At 34.7% G+C, this 27,402-nt stretch overlaps 1 protein-coding gene across 1 annotated transcript; it reads right to left on the bottom strand.

Annotated features, from left to right (window-relative positions):
• STK17B (serine/threonine kinase 17b) lies at positions 1-27,402 on the bottom strand. The gene is made up of 8 exons (XM_057746710.1): positions 27,151-27,402; positions 17,673-17,838; positions 11,950-12,162; positions 9,019-9,163; positions 7,774-7,900; positions 6,208-6,256; positions 4,846-5,025; positions 1-3,390 (listed from the first exon to the last, which is right to left on the bottom strand). The coding sequence occupies exons 2-8, from the start codon at positions 17,792-17,794 to the stop codon at positions 3,108-3,110; spliced, it is 1,119 nt and encodes a 372-aa protein (XP_057602693.1). The 5' UTR covers positions 17,795-17,838; positions 27,151-27,402; the 3' UTR covers positions 1-3,107.

The following is a 27,402-nucleotide window of genomic DNA, read 5'->3' as shown; positions in this document are numbered from 1 at the left end:
GTGCTTTTTAATTTTTAACCAAAAAGATCATTAAGTTGATGTAATTTTTTTTTTACTGGAGTATTCATAACAGTGTACGTCAGTATGACTTAGGCAACATGATTATTGAATAAAAGTTAAGATGGACGGCAGTTGTAATTTGTGTGAAATTTATAATTGAGTTTAAAGTTCTTTAAACTTTTATAAAATTATAAACTGATAATAATTCCCCAAATGGAAGTCAGATAATTTTAATACAATTTGAAATTAAAGTACAATTGTTTACACAACAGTGAATAAGGACAAGTTTCCAAGTCAGATATCAAACTGAAAATTCAAAAATAAACAGGAAATGTAAACAGTTATAAACTATCAACAGTTATAAACCTTGCTTATAGTAAGGGTATTCAAAGTATGGTCTATGAATGATTTGTGACTCATCCAAAATAAAAGAAAGAACTTGTGCCAGAATGAAAATCTATTATGTCACTAATCAGCTCACTTTTTTTTTTTTTTATAACAAGACTTTCTTGATAAAGGAAGCAAAGTGTTGATTTATATTCTGGCACAGGTGCCTTATCTCATTACAGACTGGAAGACAGGCACTGCTTACTTCTTTAAAGTGCCATTATAATTTTACTGCTCAGTTAGGTTAACTTTACCAGGAGGAGAAAAAGTTAAAATGACACTTATGATTGTCATCTATACCTCATCTATTTTTAATCCTATTTATCCAGGGATTCTATCCAAAAAGAAAATTAAACTTTATAAACTCATCACAATTTATCATTCATCTTCAGATATGTTACTGACATCTATTCACCTCTGAGCAGCTCTCTATATTTCCACTTTAGTGACATACATAATTGCTTTTGATAGACACTCGTTTTCAATCTTGGGAGGAAAAAAATAAGAATTATTTGTTAATAAGCTCTAAAAATTGGTTTAATTTATTTCCATATTTTAGTCAGAGAAAATATTTAAATTCACCTTTATGAAAAAACTGAATTTTTATACTGTTTGTGTAACTACTAGTTGTTTTCTTACAATAAAAATTGGTAGGAAAAAAGATATGGAAATTTACAACCCTGTGTATTCTATTAACTAAGGGGAAGCAGATAAACTATTTTAAGATTCCTCAGAATAAAAGAAAACTGGTATAAAATATTTTTTTAAGAAACAGTTTATAATTCAAAATTCAAACATTTCTTGATTTTTGTTTTGTAGTATGGCATAATTCCTCCGGAAACTTAAAAGTATAACATGGTCTTTTGTAAAAATAATAATTTCCTCTTTCTCCAATGACTAAGTTTTACCTGCATTAGCTTAATACTGAAGGCAAATAAATGGGCAACAACAATTTAGAAAAAACTCATCAATTTAGATATACAAAAGCTCAATTTAGCTTCTGCAATGACTAGTTTATTGAACCGGTAAACTACTTCTTAAAGAAGTTAAATGTATATTTACATGTCTTAAGATGACAGCTCCTTTGGCACCTGAGTTGAATACAATATACTAGAGGGAAGAATCTCTAAGAGAAAGTTGTCTAAGGGCTGTATTTCATCTATCTATACATATATACATACTCCTATACAAATACATATACACATATGCACACATACACACACAAGCAGAAATAATTTTTCCTTTAAGAAATGCTGAGGATGTAAAAGGAATTCATTTATCCAAATAAAGTGATTATTAAATAAAGTGGTTATTAAAAACAGTTTTGAGTTATTTGGAGTCTTACCAAATTTCAAGATGTTTTAGAGTAATATATAATTCAAAGAGGAAAAACTCAAGGATTTCTTCTGACAAAACAATTTCTTTTGATATGGTAACATGGTCATGAAGTTACAATGATCTTAACATAAAAACAGTTTTTAATAGTCTCCAGGTGGAAAGTCATCAAAGATCACCCAAAAAGGAGTCAATGCCCCTGCCAGTTAGGATTGAACATAGTCACCAGCCACATATCACACATTCTGCTGTCCCTAGACTATTACTTGAGCTGGCCCCAGCACAAGATCATTAAGTGCCTGCTGAGCCTTGTCACTCACCAGGAATTGCACACAAGAGCTTTAGAAGAGCTTGATGCCATCCTGCTTTATGATCATACCCACCTTGCTACTGCTGACTCTGGCATTGTGTTAATAGTCCTACTGGTGCCACGATATTTTTCATGCATACTTTTAGAACTCTGAATGACTGGCTTGTATCCTAAGACTTAGAAGATACCTAAAATTCTGTAAGTTGTGTAAGTCTGTCAGCACTTTCTTCTACATCCAATTAATAAATATGCTTGGTTGACTGAAAACAGAGCATATTCAGTCTTACCTAAGTATCTTCTACTCTAGAGATTCTGGAGGATGAAAATCCTCTACACTTGTATACCCTCTATTCTCCATCTTTTAGACCTTGTTAAACCTGAAGTACGTTGAGAGTGGGCAAAAGACATCTGAGTTAAAAATGATGCCATGCTGCTCTTTTCTCTACTTCAACTTGTATAGAATATCCCTAATCCAGTTTCTAGCCCCCTCTCTGCTCTGGTTAAAGGACCTGTCTCATATAGCAGACTATATGTAATGGAAATCTTACGTAGTTTCAAAATATCCATGATTGAAAAACATTTTCAAGTGTAAAACCTCTCTTGATCATCTATAAAACAAGATACATTCTTATTTAAACTTGACACTGTTATCCTAAACAAAATTTTGTCAATAGAGGCATGGTGTAGGACTTACCTTGGAGGATCTATTAAATTCAAATGCCTTCATTCTGTTCAGTTTACATCAACCATAACATAACCCAAATCACCTTTCCTGATATGTAAAACGTTTTAATACATCCATTTGAACTTGAATTCTTTCATTAACATGTGAACTCACATGTATAATTTTTTTGTCATATAATTAAATATATTCTTTGAGAGTTGATATCCCAGTATAGAAAATGAAATTATGCTAGGAACTAGTAATTTAGCATCAAAACACTTCCCTAAATTCTTCTATGCAAAAGTGCATTTACAATATAAACATGCCATATATGAAGCTACAAATCATAATCTCACACTGAAGTGGATTTCGAATTTCAAATTCAGTTCAAATGAGTCAAAGAGAAAAGTGCTAACAGAGCAAATCTGAAACAAGTTCATGGGGACTGGGCAATGAGTCATCAAAGCGGAATCTTTTGGACACCATGCTGCTATCCTCCGGGATATTCTCTTTGTCTTCTCGGTCACTGCAGGTTCCATTACAAGAGGGTTTAGAAGTCTTGTCTTCAGAGGACCTGATCATATGATCCTGACTTTGAGAGGAACTGGAAGTTTCTTCAGGGTGAAACAAATTTCCAAAGTCCCACTGCTGTAGCCAAGAATGAGAAAGGCAGATTTCGGCTGTTGGTCTTTTCCTTTGAACGAAAGCACCAAGGGAAAATTGAGAACTAAAAATCAGGTTGGAAATGTCAGCATTTTGATATATTATAGACTTATTTTTTATTTATTATGAAAATAACACATACTCATAGTACAGTAGGGAATAATAATAGGAAAAGTGGAGTACCTAGCGTTTCTTTAATTTTGACATGTGCTGAAAATTCAATTTATCATGGAGCTTACAGATGAGACTATCTAGTCAAAAAACTGGGAACATATTTTAGCCTCACAAATAAAAATCAATAAAATTATAAAGATTCTGGGTTTACAAACCCTCTGAAGGAAAATATATGTAATTTATAATCTCTATTTTTTGTTCTTAAAAAGCAGTAACTGTTAAATCTTGAAAACAAAGACTACTCTTCAATGATGTTTATCCAACATTTTCAGCTTTTAAATTTTGTTTTGCTTGTGAAAGCAATATGGTCAAATATCGCAATATTTCAAAAGGAAGGAAAACACCTAACTATACTCAACTCCAACCTTAACACAACCACCGTTACCATTAGAATGTAGGTTTCCTTTGTTTTTATGTTGATATTTTCCTGATAATAAAAATTAAGGTGCTCATTATAGAAATTTTAGAATCTATGTGAAAAAATATTTAAGAAAATAAAAACTGTTTATAACCAGAAACAAATAGTATTATTACTATTTCTAATAAATAACCATTCATGTTCAAAATAGAGCCAGTGAGAGTTTGTTCAGACTTGCATTAAGCCAACAAAATAATTAACAAACTTCTGTGGGTTTTTTTCTTAAACAGATAAGGAAACTGAGTCCTCTAGGAGGTTAAGTAATTGTCGGGGATAAAAGACCCGACAAACAACAAAACCAGGATTCCAGCCCAAGGCCCTATATCACAGCTTCTGCATTGTGTACAGTCAGGCCCCATAAAGTACATAGGGCTGATCCAGGTAAAGAAAAGGGACATCAGCTTTTTCTTTTCCTGCTTTGAAGTTGCCAGTGAATGATGTAAGAGTCTTAAGACACAGTTTCAAGTCTCTTCTTTAGCAGGCAGTCAGAGAGCATCTGCTCCTTAAAAATTTGACAATCAGAAATTTGGACTTGTTACATAACTATAGTTATTTAACTACAATCATTCATAACAAAGTCTTATCATGACCAGCCATATGTATTGTAAACTTTATACTTCTAATTATTTTAGGGAATTTCAGGGATTAGTAGCAGGTTGCAAGAGAAATAACCCAAATCTCTTCAGTTCAAGATTTCCTGCTACATCTTTTGTATTTTCTATGTTTGATCTTATGATTGTTATTTAATGTTCCCTCACACCACCTCTCTCCCATTTTACCTGAAACTTGAGCACATTCACCTAATAATTTCATACTGTTAGAACGTATCTTTCTTAACAGTCACATATAATTTACTTTATAACAGTATTTAAACAAATTAATGTTATTACTTACTCTGGATTTTTTACTAAAAGACACTGGATGAAGTCTGTGGCCAGCTGTGAAACTGATGAAAAAGTTTCTTCTGAATAATCTACATTAACTTGAGAAATATTGAGGTATGTTTCTTGATTATCTTCTCCCACAAATGGGGATGTATGAGTTAACAACATATATGCTATTATACCAACGTTCCTAAAAAACAAATAAGGGAGAAGGTGGGAACTTAAAATGTATGCTAATCTTAAAACATTTATATAAAGTAAAATTGATTCTCAACATATCCCTGTCCTCAAAACTTGTACAGTTAAACTACAGATTTTAAATTGCTTTTCAAAGTTCTTACAGTATACTACTAAAACTGAAATAATTATGTTATCTCAAAGTTTACCTCACAGAAAAAGAATACAAAGAAATGCACGTGTTATATAACTACAAACATAGTGTATTAAATATATATCATTATAACTCTAGTCTGCCCTTCACACAGATATCTGCTATTGAATACACAAAGCTGCCCTGAGCAGCATTTCCCAAACGGTGTCCAACGACACAGTAATGATCTGTGAGACCTAAACAGGATACCATGCAAACAGAGTCTGCAGGTTTGGTAAAGCACAATATTGAGCAGGCAGATTTTTTTTTAATTGCAAAACTTGTAGAACCATAAATATGTTAATGACAACTCCTGTGTTCACGAAGCAGAAAAAGACAATACAGATAGTACCTATTTCACCCACTTATTTAGCCACAGGACCCTTTTTTCTTGGCAAATCCACTTCCGTCCCATCCATGGAACACAGGGAATAGGTGTAAAATCTTCCACTTGGCCTTATGGAGTCACTCCTCCACTGCGGTCCCAACAAAAGTTCCAGTATCAATGCCAGTTCTATTCTATGATAGTCTCTCTGTGTTAGCCACACTAACTCACCATACCCTAGAAATAAACTCTCACAAAACTAAACTTTTGCATGGATCTGACCTCATTTTTCTGCTGAGCAAATACCTTCATAGTTCTCCTAGACCTAGATCAGATGTCTCCCATCTGGTACTTGTCTGCTGCTTCCTCCATGCTTATTAAATAGCATTTTATCTTTATTACAGAACACGTTAACACACTACTGTGACTATTTTGTTCTTTTACCAGAAGGAGTCTTCCCCGAGGAAAGGGATTTTCCTATTTATTCCTGTACCTTTGGCTCACAGCCAAAGTGTTGTTAAGAATGAACAGGTAAATCTTTTCCTGTGGCATAATAATGATAGTTGAATAAAATCTTTTAAAGAAAGCCTTGTTATTTATATTTGTAACCAAAGAACCCTAGAATACATACCAAATAGCTTTTAATAAAGGCATTCAAGTAATTAACAAAATCTTACCACATATCTGTTGCTGTGGTAATAGGATCATAGTTCAGGATTTCTGGAGCTGAAAGAGAAAATAGAATTCAAATTCAATATTGACAAATTTAAAACCATGAAAATTACTTTATATTAGACTTGATTTAATTTTAAAGAACTACCAATATGATCAACAGAAATTTAGCATAGTATTAATTATCCTGTGATTAGACATTTAAACATATCTAATGTTCAGATAATTATATAACCAGACGGTTCAAAAGCATAAATTACATTCTTGGAGTAACCAGTAGCTATGTAGTATTTTTTTTAACCATTAAGATTAATCTCAGAAAAAACAATTATGAAGAAGTAAAATGTTAGAAGCTGGACTCTTTTTACAATTTTAGTTTTATTACTCTGTTAGAATTAGTTTGAGTTATTTTATTAGACTGAATTAAGTTTTTCTTCTCAGGGTAAATAGAATCATATGCTTTTACAATGACACTATGAGCAAATTAAGCTTCCTGGAAGTGCTTTAGATTTTCAAGTAGATTAAATATCTCCCTTAAACAATTGAAAGCCTAGTTTCCTAAGAATTAATTTTCCACTGTCTCCTCCCCTGCCAAAAAAAAATTTTTAAAGCTGCAACATAAATTCTCTATACTTTCTAAACATTACCATAAATTTCGAATTAGTAGAGTCCAAATAGGATCTATGCTTGAATAATAATTTTTTTGTTTCACAGTATGGTTTTGTAATTTCTCCAAAGAGAGACTGTTTCCTAAAGCTTAACAGTTTTGTTAAAGCCTTTGAGTCATATACTGTCAGCCTCCACTGTACCACCTACCACCTTTTCACATACGTCTGTGAGTTGTATTATCTACAATTGCAATCATTATTCTAAGACACTGTAGCCTCTATTAGCATTAAACGTTAGTAATTTGCTTTGTTTTTCATTTTGGGAAAGTCAGCTGCCTAGCTGAGTAGCACTTGTTCTGTTCCTTGTGTCTTTGCAGTGCCTACAGGGGGATAGCAATATGAGCACCAACAAAAAAGTGTATGAAGACTGTTACTATCAATTAAAATACTTTAAATTTATGTACTGCTTCATACAACTTAAAAAACCTTTCATCTGCATGATCTAATTTGTTGAGTTAGTACAATATTCCTAAATTATCTAATTATATGTTCTTTTTGACACCCTTCTTTCTCAAAATTCTTTTACAACCCTAGGCAAAACCTCACCAGGACAGAAGTAAAAGTAACATCTATCAAACAGGCTTCAAATGGAGTAACATTTGATCCTGTTTTCTTCTTTCTCCATTTTTTTCCTGCTCCCTAACTTCCTTTTTACCTACTTTATGTACAAAGCTTTTACATACAAACATTAAATTTTAACTTGTGTGTCCAATGTCCTGTAAATCGTTCTGAATGTCTCAACTCACTACAGTTCATTTAAATGTGTCATAATCAAATTTCAATATGCTAAAATACCTGAACCAAATATATGCTGGAATTACATGCCCTAAAATATAGTTCTATAGAGATATCATTTAGTTAATAAATTTCAAAATGGTATAGAAAGCAAAAGGAAATTCTTACCCAAGTATTCTGGTGTTCCCATGATTTCCCGAAGTTCACATGCATTCCCTATTTTTCGAGACATTCCAAAATCTACAATTTTTATGTCCCCAAGAGGGTATATGCTGCTGAGTAATATATTCTGTGGCTAATAAAGCATAACAAAAATGATAAGTAATACAATGAAAGAACACTAGTCTCAGATCAGAAGTAAATAAGTGGAACTTATTGTTTAGCTATTAAACATTTTAATGAGTCATCTATAGAACATTTACCAAACTACTATTTAGGAGGAGCTATATATGCAACAATAAACAAAGTAAAAATATACTCCAAGAGGCTTCTTGGTTTGAATAAAAAAGATGGATACATAGATAAATTGATTATGAGATATAAAATACTCAGTAGTAAAGACTACTTAATTCTGCCCATTAAAAAGTCCAAGAAGCCTTTGCAGTAGAGCTGATGCTTAAGTTGAACCTTAAAGGATAAACAGAAGTATGCCAGTTAGAAAAGTGCTCTGGGGAATAGCATGAAAGAAGGCATGAAGGAATAAAACTGCATATATTTCCAGAAACATACGGTTCAGTACACTGTGATGATTCTGGGTCTGACCATTCCCAGGTTTGTACCTGAGATAGAAAGAGGCATGGTGGGGTATATGAAAGGGAGATGGTCCAGGAAGAGAGGAATCCAATGTTCAAACAATAAGAGACAGTTTGATTCAGATTTTAAGATCCTTGTATGCCTGCAGAGGAAGGATAAGGAGAAAGGATAGTAACATGAGAGGCTGAAGTGGTATCTCAGGGATTGGGAAGGGGCCTGAATGGTCTTGGCGGGAGGCAGGGAAGAAGCCAAAAGACTGAAAGCCTCAAGATAAAGATGAATGAATATAACGGGAGCAAAGGAATGAGGACTAGTACGTTATCTTCGAGATGGAGACCAGAATTAAGTATTTTAGAGATAGACAGTTTTATAAGACAGAAGATCCAGGATGTGGCAGTAAGATTAGGATGAAGTGACATGATGGTAGGATTAGAACATATACTAATGATGGTTTCTAAGAGCCCAGTGATTAATTTGGGCTGCTCACACATGCAGTCTTCTCTCTGCCAATACAGAATTAAGTTCAGGTAGCACATGTGCAGTCTAGACAAGCATGACCTGACTATTGTTTCCTCTCAATACCAGCTTGCAGTTAATCGTGCAAAGCAAGAATAGAGAAGGAACAGAGCTGTAGTGTTACTTAAAATCACATTACATTACCTTTAAATCAAGGTGTACAATGTTATTCTGATGTAGATAAGAAACTCCTTCAAGTATTTGTTTAATGAGTCTGATAATGTCATTTTCAGAGACCATTTCAGCCAACTCAGGTAAACACAGATTGAAAATTTCTCCACCTGCAGCACTGAAATAAAATTCAAATAATAGTAACTTGAAAAATCATTGACCTAAAAATGACAACTTTAAATACCATATACCTTTAAGTAAAAGACTCAGCCATCTAAACTTTATTCTCTCTATATATACACACATTTAATGAGGGGGTAGTCCTTGGAGGGGGGGGGATCTTTAAGGAATTAAATGACAAGAACACTTCAAATTCTGGGCTAGTACTTATTTATGAGCTCAGCTCTACTCTATGTTACTCATTTTTTTCATTACATATAAATATACTTATCTATATATAGATATAGATATTTTGATCCTTATGACAATCAAGTAAGGTAGATGATTATCATTTCCACTTTACTGATAAAGAAATAAGTACAGGGGCTTCCTAGGTGGCGCAGCAGTTAAGCATCTGCCTGCCAATACAGGGGACACGGGTTCGATCCCTGCTCCAGGAAGATCCCACATGCCGCGGAGCCACTAAGCCTGTGCATCACAACTATTGAGCCTGCGCTCTAGAGCCTGTGAGCCACAACTATTGAGCCCATGTGCTGCAACTACGGAAGCCCACGCACCTAGAGCCCCATGCTCCGCAACAAGAGACGTCACAATAATGAGGAGCCCACACACCACAACGAAGAGTAGCCCCCACTCACTGCAACTAAAGAAAGCCCATGCACAGCAAAAAAGACCCAACACAACCAATAAAATAAATAAATTAATTAATTAATTTTTAAAAAATGGCCACAAGACCCTTTATGGAAGAGCGTATTTAAATGCCCAATAAAAAAAAATAAGCACAAAGAGGTTAAGCTACTTGTACAAGATCACATAGTAAATGGGGGGGTGGGGAGCAGAATCTGAATAATATGGATGAGAATCTGCATTCTTAACCAATATCCTATAATGCAGCTTCACAGAGAATACTTGGGGCCAGAACGCATATCTCTTTTTATTTTTTTTTTAAGAACTGAAAATCTAAAGACTGTTGACAAAAGCATAATGAAAAATTCCTAGGTTTGGAATCAAGCGATTTAAACTTAAATCCTAAACCTTCTATTTATCAGCAATAAAATTTGGGGTCAATCACTTATGCAAGCTTCCCCATCTGTAAAACAGAGATATTACTGAACTCAACAGATATTTTTTGAGGACTAAACCTAAATAAATGTGATAAAACTCGTCAGAATAATTTGCAAAAAAATCTAGATGGTTATTAATCAAATTTATAAAGTATGTTAGGGAATATCTCAAATAAAGTCTATTCTATGTGATAAAACAGAAATTCATTTATTTCACAAAACACTATTTTCCCCCCTTTGGTTCACTGCTGTATCCACAGCAACAAGAACAGGTCTGACATGTAGAAGGTACTCAATAAGTGTTTGCTGGATGAATGAATAATGGAACAGGCGGTCATTCTTCAGAGCAGCTGAAACTGAAATTCAGAAGTCTTGGTGATCATCAAGAGGAAGAAGCATGTCATATGTACCAGGACTCACGAGAAGGAAAAATAATCAATAGTGGTCACAAACTTGAGTCTCACATTGAAAGTCATAGGACTGGCCCTTCACATTTGCAAATGTAACCTGCCATCAAGTCATCTGTACAGGGCATAGGGATTTGCTGCTTTACACTTTATGATATTCCACAGAAAGCTGTGGGAGAGCTGGTAAGGCACACATGTGAAAGCTCCAGTCATGTATACTTCACACTTCAACTACCTCCAGCCCCCAAACTCCCAGAAAATTCACGAGAAATTAACTTTAACACATTTGACTCAAGGTATCATAGTAAAGACCATCTAAGTATGAAATATTTACTTTGTCATAAAATTTGTAGTAGTGAACTCCAAAGTAAGGTATCAGAAGACAATATTAGAAATTCACATTCATCTGAAAAAGAAACTAACCTTTAGGAATAGTTCATATTCAGACTACCCCCGTTTACACATCAGATGTTTACTTGTCATAACCCTGCTCAAGGTCTCCTGAGGGAAGAGGGACTCTACAGGCCAAGCTACCAATGACACCACATTTCTTCCCTCTCTGGTTACGTTATTTAGCTTTAATGAAGTGAAGTCTCTCAAAATAGAAAGTGTTCAAAATATATTCCCGCAAAGACACTGAAGATAATGTTACCAATACAATTGTTAGCAAACAAGAAAATGAAGAGAAGATATTTTAGATTCTCTTAGAATGAGTTCTTTGCTAGGCCCTTTGTAAGATATATCTGGTAAGGAATCAGACCAATTAATTTGAAATTATTAAAAAACTGTATAAAATATGGGCTTATATCCACTATTAAGATATGGAAAGCATTAAAAAAAATATGGAAAATACCAGAAAGATCTGAATTCTTCAGTATCTGGCAGTATATGGCAGCATAAATTGCTTAGGTGAGAAATTCATTCTTGAACACTTTATAATTATTTATATACCAACAATTACATTACACTTATTAAAGTTAATTCAGTAGACAGAACACTCCATTAATTCTAAAATTCAAAATAAAATACAAGAAAACCACCTGAGAAAACATATCTAAAGCACTCCCCAGTGCCTACACATAAGAAGACAGCAGGTTGCTTACAGAAGAGCCTGCTGAAATCAAGACTGCCTGGCTTCCACTCTGACTCTGCCACTAATTAGCTACCTGAACTGACTAATGTTCCTCTAATATTTTATCAACAGGAATCTTTACAAGTTCTTGTCATACTCGTTCTTGACATTTCAAGCAACATTATCCAACAATTAAAATAGGTATATAAATTTACTTCAATTTTTAAAAGTGTATGCTTACTATTCCAGTATCAAAATGATTTCACTTGTATTTTCATAGACTTCATGAAGATTAATCACATGGGGACAGGACTTTGCCAGTTCAAGTACTGCAATCTCATGTAGAATCTCTCCTCGACAATCCTGTCCTCTTCTTCTCTTTTTCAGAAATTTTGCAGCATATTCTTGACCAGTAGATTTTGATATACATTGTCTAACCACAGCAAATTTTCCTCTGGGGGAAAAAATGAGGACAATCAATTTTAACTTTTCTATAGAGAACAATATTAGTATAACACAGATAATGTTATACCTCCAACTCTGTCAATCCTTTTTTTTTTTTTAAGCTCTTTATTGGAGTATAATTGCTTTACACTGTTGTGCCAGTTTCTGCTGTACAACACAGTGAATCAGCTGTATTTATACATATATCCCCATATCCCCTCCGTCCCATGACTCCTTCCCACCCTCCCTATCCCAGCCCTCTAAGTCATCACCCATCATCGAGTTGATCTCCCTGTGTTATGCAGCAGCTTCCCAGTAGTTATCTATTTTACATTTGGTAGTGTATATATGTCAGTGCTACCCTCTTACTTCATTCCAGCTTCCCCTTTGCACCCCACCCCATGTCCACAAGTCCGTTCTCTACATCTGCATCAATCCTTTCAAAGATTCATGCCATCAGGAATTTATCTTTGTTCTCTTAACCTAACCAAATACTGCATGAACTTTTATAAAATTTATAGTACTATCACATGAAAATATAAATGGCAAATGTAATAACAAGATGAGACAATTATATTTATTCTTCACTATCATATCATTAATATGATACATTACCATTGTAGGGGGAGATCTCATTTGCCTACCAACTCTGTGCCATACTCTTGATATATACTACTGTGTTTAAGTATCACAACAATCCTATATAGTAAATATTATTCTGTTTGGCAGACTCCAAAGATATATATCTTGGTCTATTTCCAAAGGTTGTACCCTTAATAGAGTTTCACATTAAGCCTCTAAGAAAAATTTTAGCTTTCCTTCAAAGGAAAAAAATTAAATGCAAAAATGGATATTTGACTTATTAACTTTTATTAGTGTAATCATGTTGCCTTTCAACATCGCTTTTAACAAGCTTTGAAGCTTTCTATTACAATTTGTCAGTCGTTCTGCCAGAGTATCTCTTAGTATTGCTCAGTAATCCACGAAGCTTGCAACAAATACCAAAGGTATATATGTCTTATGGACAGTATCCAAAGACACTTCATGATCAACTATGAAAATTCACGGTTATCAACACCTATGTACAAACACACCATTAAGGCCATGTTTATCATTTTAGGAAGAAACATGTTTTAGCGCTCTCCAATAACAGTGCTCAACATTTCAGCCAAAATTTTAAAAGACTCTGGCAAATGTATGTATTCTAAACCTACAGTCAACCAAAATCTACTTTCCAAAGACCTAAGCTATTTTAAGAAGCTAATAAAAGCTATTGACCACCTACCCAGAAAAATGTAAACATGACCTTAAATAGAAACTTTTACATATAATTCCAGAGGGTTTTCAGATTTCGAAGACCATCATAAACTTCCTAAGCCTGGTACAGGGGATCCAAAATTAAGAACTTCTATCCCAAGGCTCAAATGACTCACTGGATACTAATGAACCGGGTATAAATAAAAACCTATTTTTAATACACTTGGGATTTGAGGTGGGATTCGGGGACAGAATAAATTGCTTGATTGTATTTTTATTTGCTGTTCTCAAGGGGCAAGATGATAAAGATCCCTACTCTTTATATCCCAAATTTCCTCAAAATCAGTGCCAATGAAAAGTGCTGGAAACCTAGCTAAAAAGGTATAGTTACTAATGCAAAAAATGACTTTTTAAAAAAGTGGCCAAGTTATAATTTGATTCTCTTACATTTATCCAAATAAATATCAACTCAGAAAATTTGCATGCACAAACGATTTTTTGATAGAACTTTTAAGATTTGAGACCGTTTAAACTATATTTTCTTACTGTATGCAAAAGGAATATAAATCAAAACATTTCGATGAGCACACACAAAAAAGTCAATTAGTCCCTTTGTTTTATATTCAAACTGCCCATGTTTTATAGATTTTATACTGGATAAACTGATTCAGACTAAGATTAAATGACATATGGAAATGGAACGCAACGACTTAAATTGTGGAATGTGAAATGCTAGCTTTCTGTTCTGACCACAACAAAACAATTCCTCCCTTTAAGATCATTGTTTTTAAAGAAGTAAACTCACTTCTGCCAACTCTTATTCAGATTTAGAAGTGAAAATTTGTCTAAAACAAAAAGGAAATGTTGAGTTTATGAGGGTCACCTTTTAAAACTTAGAAAACAGAAACTAGTTAGCCAAGAAATCTGTCCATCTGAAAAGTTTATAGTACCAATTGTGACAATTAAGTTCTGCTGTAATTTTACAGTTATTTCTACAAGCCAGAATTTTCTCAGGAACAAAGAGCAAAATTAAATAACAACACTTTAATTTTTTCAGGTATTCTCATGAGGCTTACAAGTATAGTACTCATTAATACAGAGCAAAGATGACCAAATGATATTGGTAATTATTTATCTGCCAGTGTTCAACACTAAGCAAAAGCCCCTTGAGGGCAGAAACCCTATCTGTCCTAATTACTTTAGTAATTACAAAATCTACACTAACTAACACATAATAGGAACTGAAATATCGGTTGAATAAATGCAAGAGTCATGCACCTACTACAGTACCATACATTGTGCTATTTTGTATATTGTACTTAAAACATTTACATTTTTAAAGCTTATGAGAATCAAATATAATTTTACATACATATTAATTTATATACTGTTAAATAATGTACACATTTTTACCATAATTATCAGATGACTTAGGGAAAAAAGCAAGTATTCGTTTTCCATTCTAAAATGCTAATTGTCATTTAGAAGAATCAAAAATAAAATTAAATCATAATGTTCCTGTATCCAATTTAACAGAAACATTTAAGAAAATTTAAAACCCTTAACAATAGTACTTAATTCATACCCTAAAACGGCAAGGCCGACTAGATTTCCCAGAAGCTAAAAGGTTTGCTAGTTACCCTTCTACATTCTAGAATAGACAATAAAATGTGAAAGGAGGGGGGAGGGTAAGCCACAAAGGAAGCTGACGTTTATTTCTGCATCTGCCTCACCCTTCTAACCACAAGAAGTCCTATGAAACCTTGATTCAGTTGGGGGAGGGGTGGAAAAAACTTACCCAACATGTTAAAAAACAGGAACAATGCAAAGTTTTTTGAGAACAGTCAAAAATGAACTGTTAACTTTTATACATTTTCTTCTAATTTGCTAAAGAAAATAAATTCTAAAACACTAATATCTTAAAATCATTTAAAAAACTGATTTATAAAGATACTTTTGGAATTGCCACATGCTAGAATTGTATGTTTGTATGCTTCAACATGTACAAGTTTCAGAAGAAACAAGATTACCATCCTGATTTTCACTTTGCGAAAGTATGGGATAATATCAAAATTGGTAAAATATTGAAAGAATTTAAAGCAAGTTCATGGTAGATGAAAGGTCATGACTTCCAATTTATCAAGGTTTACTAATTAGACATATCAATATTTACCATGTGACTCATTAGCCCATGTCAATTAAATGAAAAAAGTTAGAACTCTTTCATGAAGATATTAAAAGATGAAACATTAGCCATCTGAATTTGTTTTTATCAGATTCTATGATGAGCTTTTGCTCTAACAGGTTGTACACCGAGTCAAGTTTACGACTGTGATTTATGATGGCACTCCACTTACAAAACAATTTAGAATTATTAATATTGTTCTCAAAGTTTAAGTTCTCCAAAACCCTCAAAGAAAAACGAATTTATCTTTCTAGCTTCCACACAGGTTATGTCCATAAAGTTTTGTTGTAATCTAGATGATAAGATACTAACATTACTGTGTCCACTCTACACTTTCTCGTATTAGGACTGAAGATGAAAAAAATACAGAGTGGTCCAGAAGAGGATAACTGGGTCAAGGAAGGCTGCCTGGGAACCAGGTCATAAGATGAGCATTTAAGGCAACTGGCAACATTAAGCTATACTCAAATCTGTGAGGATTTCTATAGGGACATTACATGCAGCTACAAAAGGAGAACTATGTATATTGGGTAGAGGTTAGCAGAATAGAAAACAGAATTCTGTGCCTAAGAGGTGCCCACAAAATGGAACAGATGCATTCTGAGGTAGCCAGTTCCCCATCATTGCAGCATTCAAAATTGAGGCTGGGTAAAAAACCTGCCAAGAAAATTATAGGAAAGATTGCTGCACTGCATAAACAAATTATATTAGAAGGCCACTGACCACTGAAGTCCTTCCAATGCAAAGATTCTATGACTATTTAATGAATAGTGAGATATAGGCAACTAAAAGAACACTAACTCTTTCCTGTATGATGCAAAGAGAAATAATTATAGATTTAGAACTAAACTACTTCTTGAAAACATTCTGAAAGGTTTTTAAAACTATATCTCATAAAAAATAAACCATTAAAAGATCTGAATATTTTACACACAAAATTAAATAAGTAAATATTCCAGGAATTATGAAATATGCTTTCACATTTAGTTCTTAGTCTGATTAGGTTGATATTATCACCCTTACTTTGCAAAAAAAAGATTGCATCCAATATCTCACAAGTAAAAAAGCCAGGACTTGCCTTCATCCTTGACATAAAAGACCACCAAGAACAGAATTACTTCCCATGGTTCAATTTTTGTTTTCACATTGAGATTTTCAAAGATAAAAAATCATTCATGCTATTTTACTCTGCATCTATCGATACAAACACGGACTTTTACCATTTTAATGTAAAAATCAAACTGAAGACAGAAAATGATCACCATCCTCCATCCCTTTAAGTGTTTTTAATTTAAAGCGCAAGATGCTAAATATATAACAAATTATTTGGTTTATCTTTTGTAATTTTCATATATATTAAAATGGCAGCACTAAATGGTCTCATATCTCAGGTCACTCCTTTTGGTCTTAAGGAATTTACACCTTAGTTAAACCAAAACAGATTAGTATCAGTGTAAACACAGGTTTTTCTTACAGAACATGCATTGTTTGAATTATACTATCAAATTAAGTTAATTCATTTTTGTTCAGAAAAGAGAAGGAGGAGAATCTCCATATTTACTTTTTTTAGCGCAGAACAATATCCTAAGAATTAAATTTTTTTTATTTAACAAAAACTTATACAGCATTCTACTAAATACAAATATTAACTAGTTTAATCCTTACAACAACCATATAGAACAGACACAATTATCTTCATCCCCACCTCTCAGATGAGGAAACTACAGAACTAAGAGGTATAGTAATTTAACTGAGGTCAAACAGTAAATGGTGGAGCCCAAATTTGGATGTGGCAGTCCACTGTGCTAAGCTGCCTCTTCCCATGCACAGCCTCAAATGAGAACCCTGACTTCCTACTACGGGCTCTGAAGCGAAGTGGGATGTATCATACATGCTCACTAACCCTCCACAGATTTGATTTCCAAGTCACTTAAGACTAGACCCTGTATGATATCAGCAGAGATGAGGACTTTTCTTTCTAATCATTGCTAAATAATGATCAAGTGAGTTTTATAAAAGTATAGACACAGAAATCCTAAATGTGAATTTAAACACATACACATCAAAGGTTTCCTTACCTTCCTAGCTCTTTAGATGTAAGTGTATAAAAATTATTAAAGTTTTCTATTTTAATTGGAGTTTGAGGAGCTGTAGTTAGCAAGCCTGAAATACTTCGGCAATCAAATCTTCTTCTCGACATGTTAGATGACTCCCAGGTAAACTTCTTCAGTCACTTATTTTTACCTATTTTAAAAAAGAGAAGACACAGGATATAACTTAAATGCCATTAAGAAAAAAAAAAGATGTTATCTCAGACAGGATGTAGGTTGCACTGCAGAACTCCAAATATAGCTATAAGATACAACCAAAAAAAAAAAAAAAAAAAAAAGACAGGAGAAGATTTAAGAGCATATTCTACCCAGAAGGAAGAAAAACGAAAAGCATACACATATATTGGTACCACCTCTATGGTACCTGAACTAAGTTATGGACCTCATTTCAGAATAAAACTACTGAAGAATCCTGCATGACCTCCCAAACTCTTAAAAAATAGTTAAAATTGTAATACAATCATTCAATTTCATTTTTAAACTCTTATTCTTTAAAGTTATATCTTCACATAAGATAATTTAACATAGCAAAGTAATGATTATTCATTTTAAATTTAATTTCATATGGCCAAAGAAATCTGGTGGTAAAGTCACATGTTGTGAATTATATTACTGACATCTGAATGACTACAAGAAACAGACTTGTTTCATAGGTCTGAGAGGCAGAACCTACCACAGAGCCTGCTAGGTATAAAGAGCTCTATAATTTTGTTGGATGAGTGAGTGACCACACATAAAGCCTTACTCTGGAGTTATAATCTGTACCTGAAGACCATATTTATGGAATTTTATGATATTTAAGAGCATTCAGTTTTAACTTTAAAACCACTATTTCATATTAATTGAATTCACATATCAATAATAACAGCAGACTATTTTAAGATACTTCTGATTTTCTGCTATGCCTATCTAATAAAAGACCCAGAATTATACTTCTAGCACCCTCTTATAAGAACTCCCTGAGCTTTTGTTCCTTCTCTGCCACATTTTTCCTCCCTTTATTTCCTACTTGATATATTCTGTTCTTTATCTCCCTAAATTCAATTGCCACTTATATTCAACTTAGCAAGTAAGCAATGTGATTAGAAGGGAGTGTTTTCAGTTTCTAAATTTTCTTGGTTTTATTCTTAAGTTGGCAAATTTTTTTTCTCTAAATCCCTTGGCCTTTGGAAAAACAAAGCCCTAACTAATTTCGAGGTACATCTCTAGTATTCCAAAAGTAGTAGTGTAGAATTCTGAAAATAACATTTGGACTGAATCACATCTGGGTCTGAATTCCATTTATCCATCATACCAGCTCTGAGACATTTAACTTTGCTACTGTTATGGGGTGAATTATGTCCCTCCCCTCAAAATTCATATCTTGAAGTCCTAACCCCCACTACCTCAGAAAGTAACTGTATTTGGAGAAAGAGCCTTCAAATGGGTAATTAAATTAAAATCAGATCATTAGGGTGGGCCCTAATCCAATAGGACAGATATCCTTACAAAAAAAATGAGATTAGGATACAGAAACACATAGAGGGAAGATCATGTGAAGACACAGGGAGAAGGCCATCCACATGCCAAAGAGAAAGGCCTCAGAAGCAGCCAACCCTGCTGACACCTTGATCTCAAAATTCTACTCTCCAGAACTGTAAGAAAATGAATTTCTGTTGCTTAAGTCACCCAATCTACAGTACTTTGTTGTGGCAGCCTAGCAAAGTAATACAGCTGCTTTAAAAGAGAAAAAAAGAAATATTTCAAATTTATAGGAAGGGATACAAATATAACAAACATTTGGGGTTTTCAATCTTATTACTTTGCCATATTTTGTTTAAATTAAAAATAAGACATCACAGACACAGAGTTGGTCCCTTCTTTCCATTCCAATAGCACTGGGTAGGAGAGCTTATCATTTCCTTGCCAACATTTGCCCCATTCAGACAATTTTGTCATTTACTCTGCATTTCTCTGATTACTAGTGAGGACAGCTTCAATTCTGCTGCCCCTAAACTATGGATGAATTATAGAATCTATCTTGCGATGCTCTAAATATTAAAAATTAAAATATGATCAGCTTATGTAGAGTGACACTGGTACAGTGCTAGTCATGAAAGTACATCATGATTGCCCAGTAAATAGATACTGCTAATATTCTACTAAAAGATACTCTCCACACAGTCCTCTGCCATTATTGAATAGCTGTGCCCTATTTCTATACACAAAACTCTCACCTCAACTTAGCTTAAATTCGATTCTTAAGTTCTATCTTTTTTATTCTGTTTTGATGAACTATTTGTATATTTTTGTTCTGATGTCACTCAGTTTCACTGGTCACATATTCCTCTGAAAAATCAATACAGTTACCAATTTCTATGCTCAACCTTTTTTTCTCCCGGTCATCTTTGGGCTTTTAGATTTTTTTCCCCAAATTTAAAAGTCTATGAATTTGCATGCTTATGATCACATCTATATTATTAGCATATATACAGAAAGAAGGGATAAACCTGTATCATAGATACAAATTGGGCTACATTCCCAACACTGTTCCAAATCGGGGCCTTAGTAAACATGAGCACAAGAACATGTCAAATTCACTCATAAAAAGTATAGATTCTTGATTCTACAATGTTCACCTCATCTAGATTCTAGAATCTAAGATTTTTATCTCATGCTGTAATATAGCAGCTAAAAAGTGATCTATTCATAAGAATCTAGTAGAACGGAGATACATATATTAAATAATTACTTTCTGCTCTCAAGTTTCAAAAGAATCAATATGGATCTTAGATATAATCAAAAGACTTATGTCTAATGAAGCATGATTTATAATAGTGAAAAAAATAATAAGCTTGTAGAATGAATGACTCCCAAAGTCCAACAATAGGGAAATGGTTAAATATACCTAAATAATAGGATATTATATACCTAATAATAATTGTGCTTTCTAAGAATATTTTAACTCATATATTAAATGAAAAACGGAAGACAAAACTTTACATACAGTATAATTTTGTTATATAAAGTATATGTATTTGCTATATATAATTTTCGATATGCTACATAATTTTGTTAAATCTAAAAGCAAATAGAGGAAAATACTGGAAAACTATGGCAACATATTAACAGTGGTTATCTTTGGGTGGTGAGATTATGGCAGTATTTATACTTTCCTGAGTTTAAGTTATCTACACCAAAGCAGGTATAGACAAAAACTAATAAATGTTTTCGGGTAAAAAAGATGGCTGTGAATATATATGACTAGACTCCAGAAACTTACCCATTTGTAACAACAAAACATATCTCTTTACACCTTAAGAGTTTACTTGGCTGGAAGTTTATGAGCCATTATTGCTCAGGTTTTTTAAGGTCTCAACGCTTTCTCTGCATTTATTTAGAGCAGATGGTGTTCATTATCCAAGTAACAGGTCTGTTCTTATGTGAGGGCCATATAAGCATTTAGGGTAAATACTAAGCCAGAATTAATAGCTCGTTTAATACTGCATAGAAAAAACAATTTTATAAATTTTGAATTAATATTATAGTTATAATTCTATATAATGAATAATAATTTATAACCTTAAGACATATACCTTTATTATGATATCACTTGTGAAAATCCAGATTCATTTTGGGATCCCTCCAAAAGAGAAAAATCCAAACTGTGATATCCAAAATATAATACTAACAGGTATTAAGGTTTGTAATACCTATTCATTTATATTAGAAGGAAAGAAACATCTTTTTTTTTAAAAAAGGACTGAAATAGTGACAATATCAACAGGGCCTATTAATCGAGCTACTTAATAGCATTTCCTAATACTAGACATTGGCATGTGTTTAAATTTTTACGCTAACAAATTTTCCTCCCCTCACATGTACTGTTGGTCATCATAATGAATGAAGGTACCATAGGTATTTATATGTGTATGACTAAATGCAGATGAAAACAGCATTGGGCAATTAGCAGTTTTTAAAATACATGTTAGTACAAAAATCATTTTTTGAATTGTGATATATTTCACTCTGGCTCTGAATATGCTGGAAACACAAGCCATGTCTCAGAAAAAAAAGGAAAAGCACATTTCTGAAGACTGAACTTGAAACTTATCTACTTTTTGCTAATATACCTATATTACACACTGCTTTTGGGATGCATATAGCATCCCTCAAGCGTATCTTCCTTCTATTTATTGCACTTGCATCAGTTGCCACAGCCTAGATATTTTTTCCATTTCCTCTCCTTTGGCCAATTTTGCATACAGCGGAGCAAAAATGTCACCTTTGTCCACCAATCCCTCCACAAACACCTTGCTGTCTTTCACGTAAGATTTAATCACTGGGTACATGAAGGTTATCAGTCAAGTATCTGTCTTTCCTTGCATCTTCCTAAATTTCCCACCAAATTCTCAGACCTTTTCTTGTTTCTACCATAATTCATAGACCTATAACTGATTCTAAATTATCAATATGTCTCACTCTATTTGAAATTCATCTCATAACACTTTATTAGGCTATACTAATGAGAAATCTCAAGGGACTTAGGTAAATTTGTGTGTATATGTGTGTATGCGAGCAGGTACACAATTATAGACACAATCAGGCACTGAAAACAGTAAGAGGATAATAGAAGAAGGCAAAATACAACTAAGCTTCCAATTACACAGTACTACTAGGAATAATGGCACCTTAAGTTTATTTGCAAAGTTTTTTTTTTCTTTAACTCCCATTACAATAATTACAATAAGAATTCAGATATAGATCTGTGAAGGAAGGAAGAAAGGAAATGTTAGGCTTGATCTGGGCCTTAATTCACTCAAAGAGAGAAAGTAAATGTGATGTGATCAAAAGTAAGACAAACGAATAATCCCTATAAACCTCTAAATAGCTCTATTTAAAAATATTCATCATGACATTCATTTCAAAGTTATCATATAAAAATGTTTTATAAAATAGAATACATCACATAACAATAAATAAGAACATCTAGAAATTTAAATTATCTGCTTTGATCCCTGCATTAGCTCCCCAGTACCTACAAGTTCAAGTCCTTATACCAGGACACACCAAAGCCTTTGAGGCCAGGTACACATCAGCTTCATTTCCTGCCACACTCATATTTTGCCCCCACATCTCTGTTGTACTCTTCTGTTTGAACATCCTTACTACCTTTCCTTAAATGCAAAAACTCTTCTTATGTATCCTTCCTACCTCAACAAAGAATGTCATCTCCTCCAGGAAGCTTTGCCTAAAACCCACAGGTTGCCTTTAATGTCTGTCCTTTATGCTTCAAATAGGAGGACCCTTGACACACTTCTTTACCTCAATATGTAACATGTTAGACTGCAATTATATTTAGTGTCTGAAGGGTAGCAACCACTTGCTTTTGTGCCTAAACTCCCAGCATGGTGTCTGGCACCTGGCAGGAATTTTTTTTTTTTAATGTCTGATGAACTGAATTGTTAAGAATTATGAAATATAGCAAGAAGAATTTTTATCTACATCTCATAACGGTTTAGCAGAACTTGAGATCCACCGTGAAATTATAATATTGGAGCTTCAAATGCAGCTAATCTCTGCTTAATTCAGTATTTGGCTAAATAAAATAAAAATATTTTAAATTGCTATCAGAGAACTTCAATTCCAAACAGGATAGCCACAAAGTTTGGAAACATGGATAAAATTATTATATCACATATTGTAGTATAATACCAACAGACCATTTATTTTGTATTTACCTATCTTTCCAGACTAGGTGGCCACATGTTATTATACCTACTTCAGCTAAGAACATCAATCTTTGAAGAGCTACCTCAATCAGGAAAGCCAGATATGTGTCCTGCCAAGGACTGCTAAATCAAGATCTTCATGAAGTAAATTTGAAAGGCAATGGAAAGCAAAGTGAGGCACAAGATTACAGGGAAAACACTTTTTCTTTCTACATTAGCATTTATAGCTACCAAGTTTTCCCTAGGAAACAGAGGAACTGGAGATTTATTTATCCAGAATCCATTAATATAAGGGAAGAACATTCTGCGAGTGTGGCAGAAGGATCCATTTTTAATTAGTCATTGAGTAGAAGCAAAATTGGTGTAGGGAAAGGGATGATGATAATTTTCAATTTCAAGGAAGTGACTGTTCCTTATACGTATTTTACTAACAGGTTTGTTGGTTTGTTTGTTTGTTTATGATTGAATAGAAAGTATAATTCAAGAATTTAATCCTTTGAAAACCACAATAGGAAGCCAGCTAACTGACTCTAGTCTAACCAGTCTAGTATATACTATCCAAGGGCTAAAGTTCCAGGTAATGACCCAAGGCCTGATTCTGTGCCACAACAGTAAGGCCAGGTGCTGTCTCTTCTACCTTCAGAAGGAGAATTAAACGCTGTTATTGTGGACCAGGATGGAAAGATGTTGAAAATGGAAGTATAGTGGGCCAACAAACATACAGCGCTTGTCATTCATCAGATGGAAAATTAAGTTTCTGTTGTAAAATAAAGTACTGTTTACTTATAGCATCTCTGAAGTGCTGTTTATTCAGTATTACAATGCAAAATGGAATATGATCCTCGGATTAAAGATGAAACTATCATCTCACTGTTAACATTGGAATTTTCAAATGCTTAAAGTATAACTATTCCCACTTTTGAAGTAGTTGCAAAGGGTCCAGGGTGCAGCAACATGTTGCGTATAAATAATAAAAGAAACTGACTAGTTTAGATATTTAAAGTGGCACTGAAGTTCAAGGTTAAATGTATTGGGTGGAAAAAGGATAAATAAGTGAAAGAAAAAAACATGTCTTGAAAATTACAATTGTCATGACATCTTTATATAAAAATATGTAACAATTTATAAGTACATTTGTTAATCGAAATATTCAAAGAAATATCCTTTGATAATAGGCTATCATAGAATATAAAATATTTGAAAATAAAATCATTGAGGGACCTCCCTGGTGGTCCAGTGGTTAAGACTTCACCTTTCAATGCAGGGGGTGCGGGTTCCATTCCTGGACTGGGAGCTAAGTTCCCACATGCCTCACGGCCAAAAAAAAAACCCCCAAAAACATAAAACAGAAGCAATATTGTAACAAATTCAATAAAGACTTTAAAAATGGTCCACATAAAAAGAAGTCTTTAAAAAAACACTGAATTTTGTCATCAATATTGTGGAAAACTAAACTAAAACATTTAAAGTTTTCACAAGTGGAAAGTAAGTACATAAATGACTGCTGTTTTTGACCACAATCAATACCCACAGAACACAAAGAATTCTTCAAAAAAAGGAATCAATCAAAATCCTTTAAAAGCAGTACCTCTAGAAGCACTGTCCTACTTAGCTGCCAAAATTTTTTTTACAGGAAATATGCACTGCAATATAATATACATGCAACTGTAAGAAAATTTTAGGATTAAGTGAAAGTGTCAGCAATCGATTTCCTTGATTCCTGGGTTTTAAATTGGGTCTCCAAGAAAAAACAGGGAAATTCTGATAAGGAAATTCTCTTATAATTATCAGCTCCAAAAACAAAGTTTTAAAAACATATTTAAATGTTTACTTAACACCAGTAAAATATTGTTAGTGCATGCTGAAAGATAAAATTGTTTGATTGGAAACATGCCATAAAATGCGCGTACCTTCTTCAGCTTTACTATTAACATGCTGACAGTGATCAATTAGTTAAGTCTCAACATTTCTAAAAACTGATTCTATCTTAACCAAATTGTAATTCCCTATTTAATGAGCCCAAGAGAAACTACAATCAATTTGCCCACACACAAAAAATGAAAGGCCATCAGTAACACAATTTTAACTTTTAAAACTTGAATATATTGCCATGTAAATGTATTCCACTTCAATTTCAGATCCATAATTTAGAAAAATAATGTAAAATGTATGATATGTACCTCAAAAATAAAGCAGCTATTAATAACTTCAGCTATTAAAATATTAGAAAATTTTTTAAAAACGTAACATCTGCTCAGAGGAGGATGAAGGGGAAAGAGGAGAGTTCTTAAACTAGGACACTGCTTCTGTGGACTAGCTTTTCCAAAAACACACAATTTTATGGGTATGTGGTTTAATATTTATAAAACAAACATTTTGGAAGTTGTTGAAAACTACTTCTGGGCAATTTACTGTAAAACTATAAAATGGTGAATCAATGACAAAGTAAGTTTATCATCTTTTCCTTTAATAAAATTGTGCTCCGGGGCTCAAAATGCCCGGTTACATATGTTGCCACTTGCCCAGTCATCTCAGTAGACAATGCCGTCTCAGGGCACACATTCTCAAAGACTTGAGAACCTCAAGGGGCAATACCATATCAAACATCACTGCATATCATCGGTACCAGGAATGTAAACATTACGTTGGCAAAACAATCAGTGAGTGTGACACACAGACCTAATATAATCGAAATCTGATCAGTACGTGGCTTTAAAATGTTTCTTTTCCTTAATTTCAATTTGCAAATTGATTTTGGAGGGCCTCTAGTTCCATCACAGACAGAGGAAGAATTAACATTAGCCACCAGCTGCCCATAAGGTCTCTTTCAACTGCGTCTCTACTTATCCCTCTAAGGGAATTCAAATGAAGCGCTTTTCCCTACCCTAAAACAAAGAGCTGGGTAAATGTCAGAACCGTAGCCGTCACGCAGCTGTGTAGTTTGAGGATGGGTCGTGTACACTTTGCGGTTTACATGGCGTCAAAATAGAACCAGATCGCTGGAAATCACGGAAACAAATGCAAGTCAGCTTCTCTGTTCACTGACTTTGAAAAACTGTTCACAAGTAGTAACTGAAAATGCCCCACAAGATGAGCCCAAACTTTCTCCGGACGAAAGGCAGCTGTGAGCAGGACGTGGCCATGAGCCCAGATGTGAACACCTCCTGTGCCCACACTACAGCTGTGACCTCGGGAGGGACCCGAAGGGACCACGTCGACGCGACGTGGAAGGGACGCGATCTAACCGGTCGCGAAAGGGGCCCCTGAGGGACGCGACTCGGGGAGAGACCGGGCCGGCCAGGCGACGGCGCACACACGCACAGAGACAGACAGACAGACAGACAGACAGAAACACACACACTCCGCCCGCCCCCCCCCCCCACCCCCACACACACACTCCCCGGGCTGAGAAGGGTACTGGGAGCACCAGCCACCGCCCCCAGCGCCGAACCTGAAGGGAACCAGGGAAGCAGGATCCCAGCCGAATGCGGCGAGGGGTCCGCGGCGGCCGGGCCCCCTGGGGGCGGCGATGTCTGAGCCCGTCTTACCCAGGCCGGGGGTCCGAGGGGACCCCGGATTCGCCCACCCCGCCTGGTCCCTCCTCGGGACCCTTCTCACGTTCTGGGTCTCGGTTCCGCGGGTAAAGGCGGCTGGTTCAGGGGTCTGGAGTCGCAACCCCGAGCCCACCCGCCAGCCCGGCAGGACCGCGGACGCGCGAGGCGGAGGACACTGACCGCTCAGGCAGCAGCGGCTTCTCTCGGGGCTGCCCCCTCCAAGGGGGCTCCAGTCCCGCCCCACGCAGGTGGCCACGACAGGACGCGATCTCCAGCTCTAGCCCCGTAAGGTGCCGGGTAGCTCCTAGCGTGGCAGGACCCACTTTTCCTCTTCCGGACAACGGCCAACAGTTGTGACCTGACCTCCCGGTGAGGTGGCTCCCGGCTACGGCAGCGAAGACGGTGACGGGAGCTTACAGTTGAGGTTTGAAA

Source organism: Hippopotamus amphibius, chromosome 8, assembly GCF_030028045.1.
Source record: "Hippopotamus amphibius kiboko isolate mHipAmp2 chromosome 8, mHipAmp2.hap2, whole genome shotgun sequence".
NCBI classification, from domain to species: Eukaryota; Metazoa; Chordata; class Mammalia; order Artiodactyla; family Hippopotamidae; genus Hippopotamus; species Hippopotamus amphibius.
The sequence above is the reverse complement of the archived record's forward strand: the minus strand, read 5'-3'. Positions and strand labels throughout refer to the sequence as shown.

Coding starts and splice junctions, on each gene's coding strand:
- STK17B (XM_057746710.1), bottom strand. CDS start 17,794: ATGTCGAGAAGAAGATTTGATTGCCGAAGTATTTCAGGCTTGCTAACT. Junction 5,026..6,207: donor ACCACAGCAACAGATATGTG/GTAAGATTTTGT, acceptor TTTGTTTTTTAG/GAACGTTGGTATAATAGCAT. Junction 3,391..4,845: donor CTTTTAGTAAAAAATCCAGA/GTAAGTAATAAC, acceptor TTTCGTTCAAAG/GAAAAGACCAACAGCCGAAA.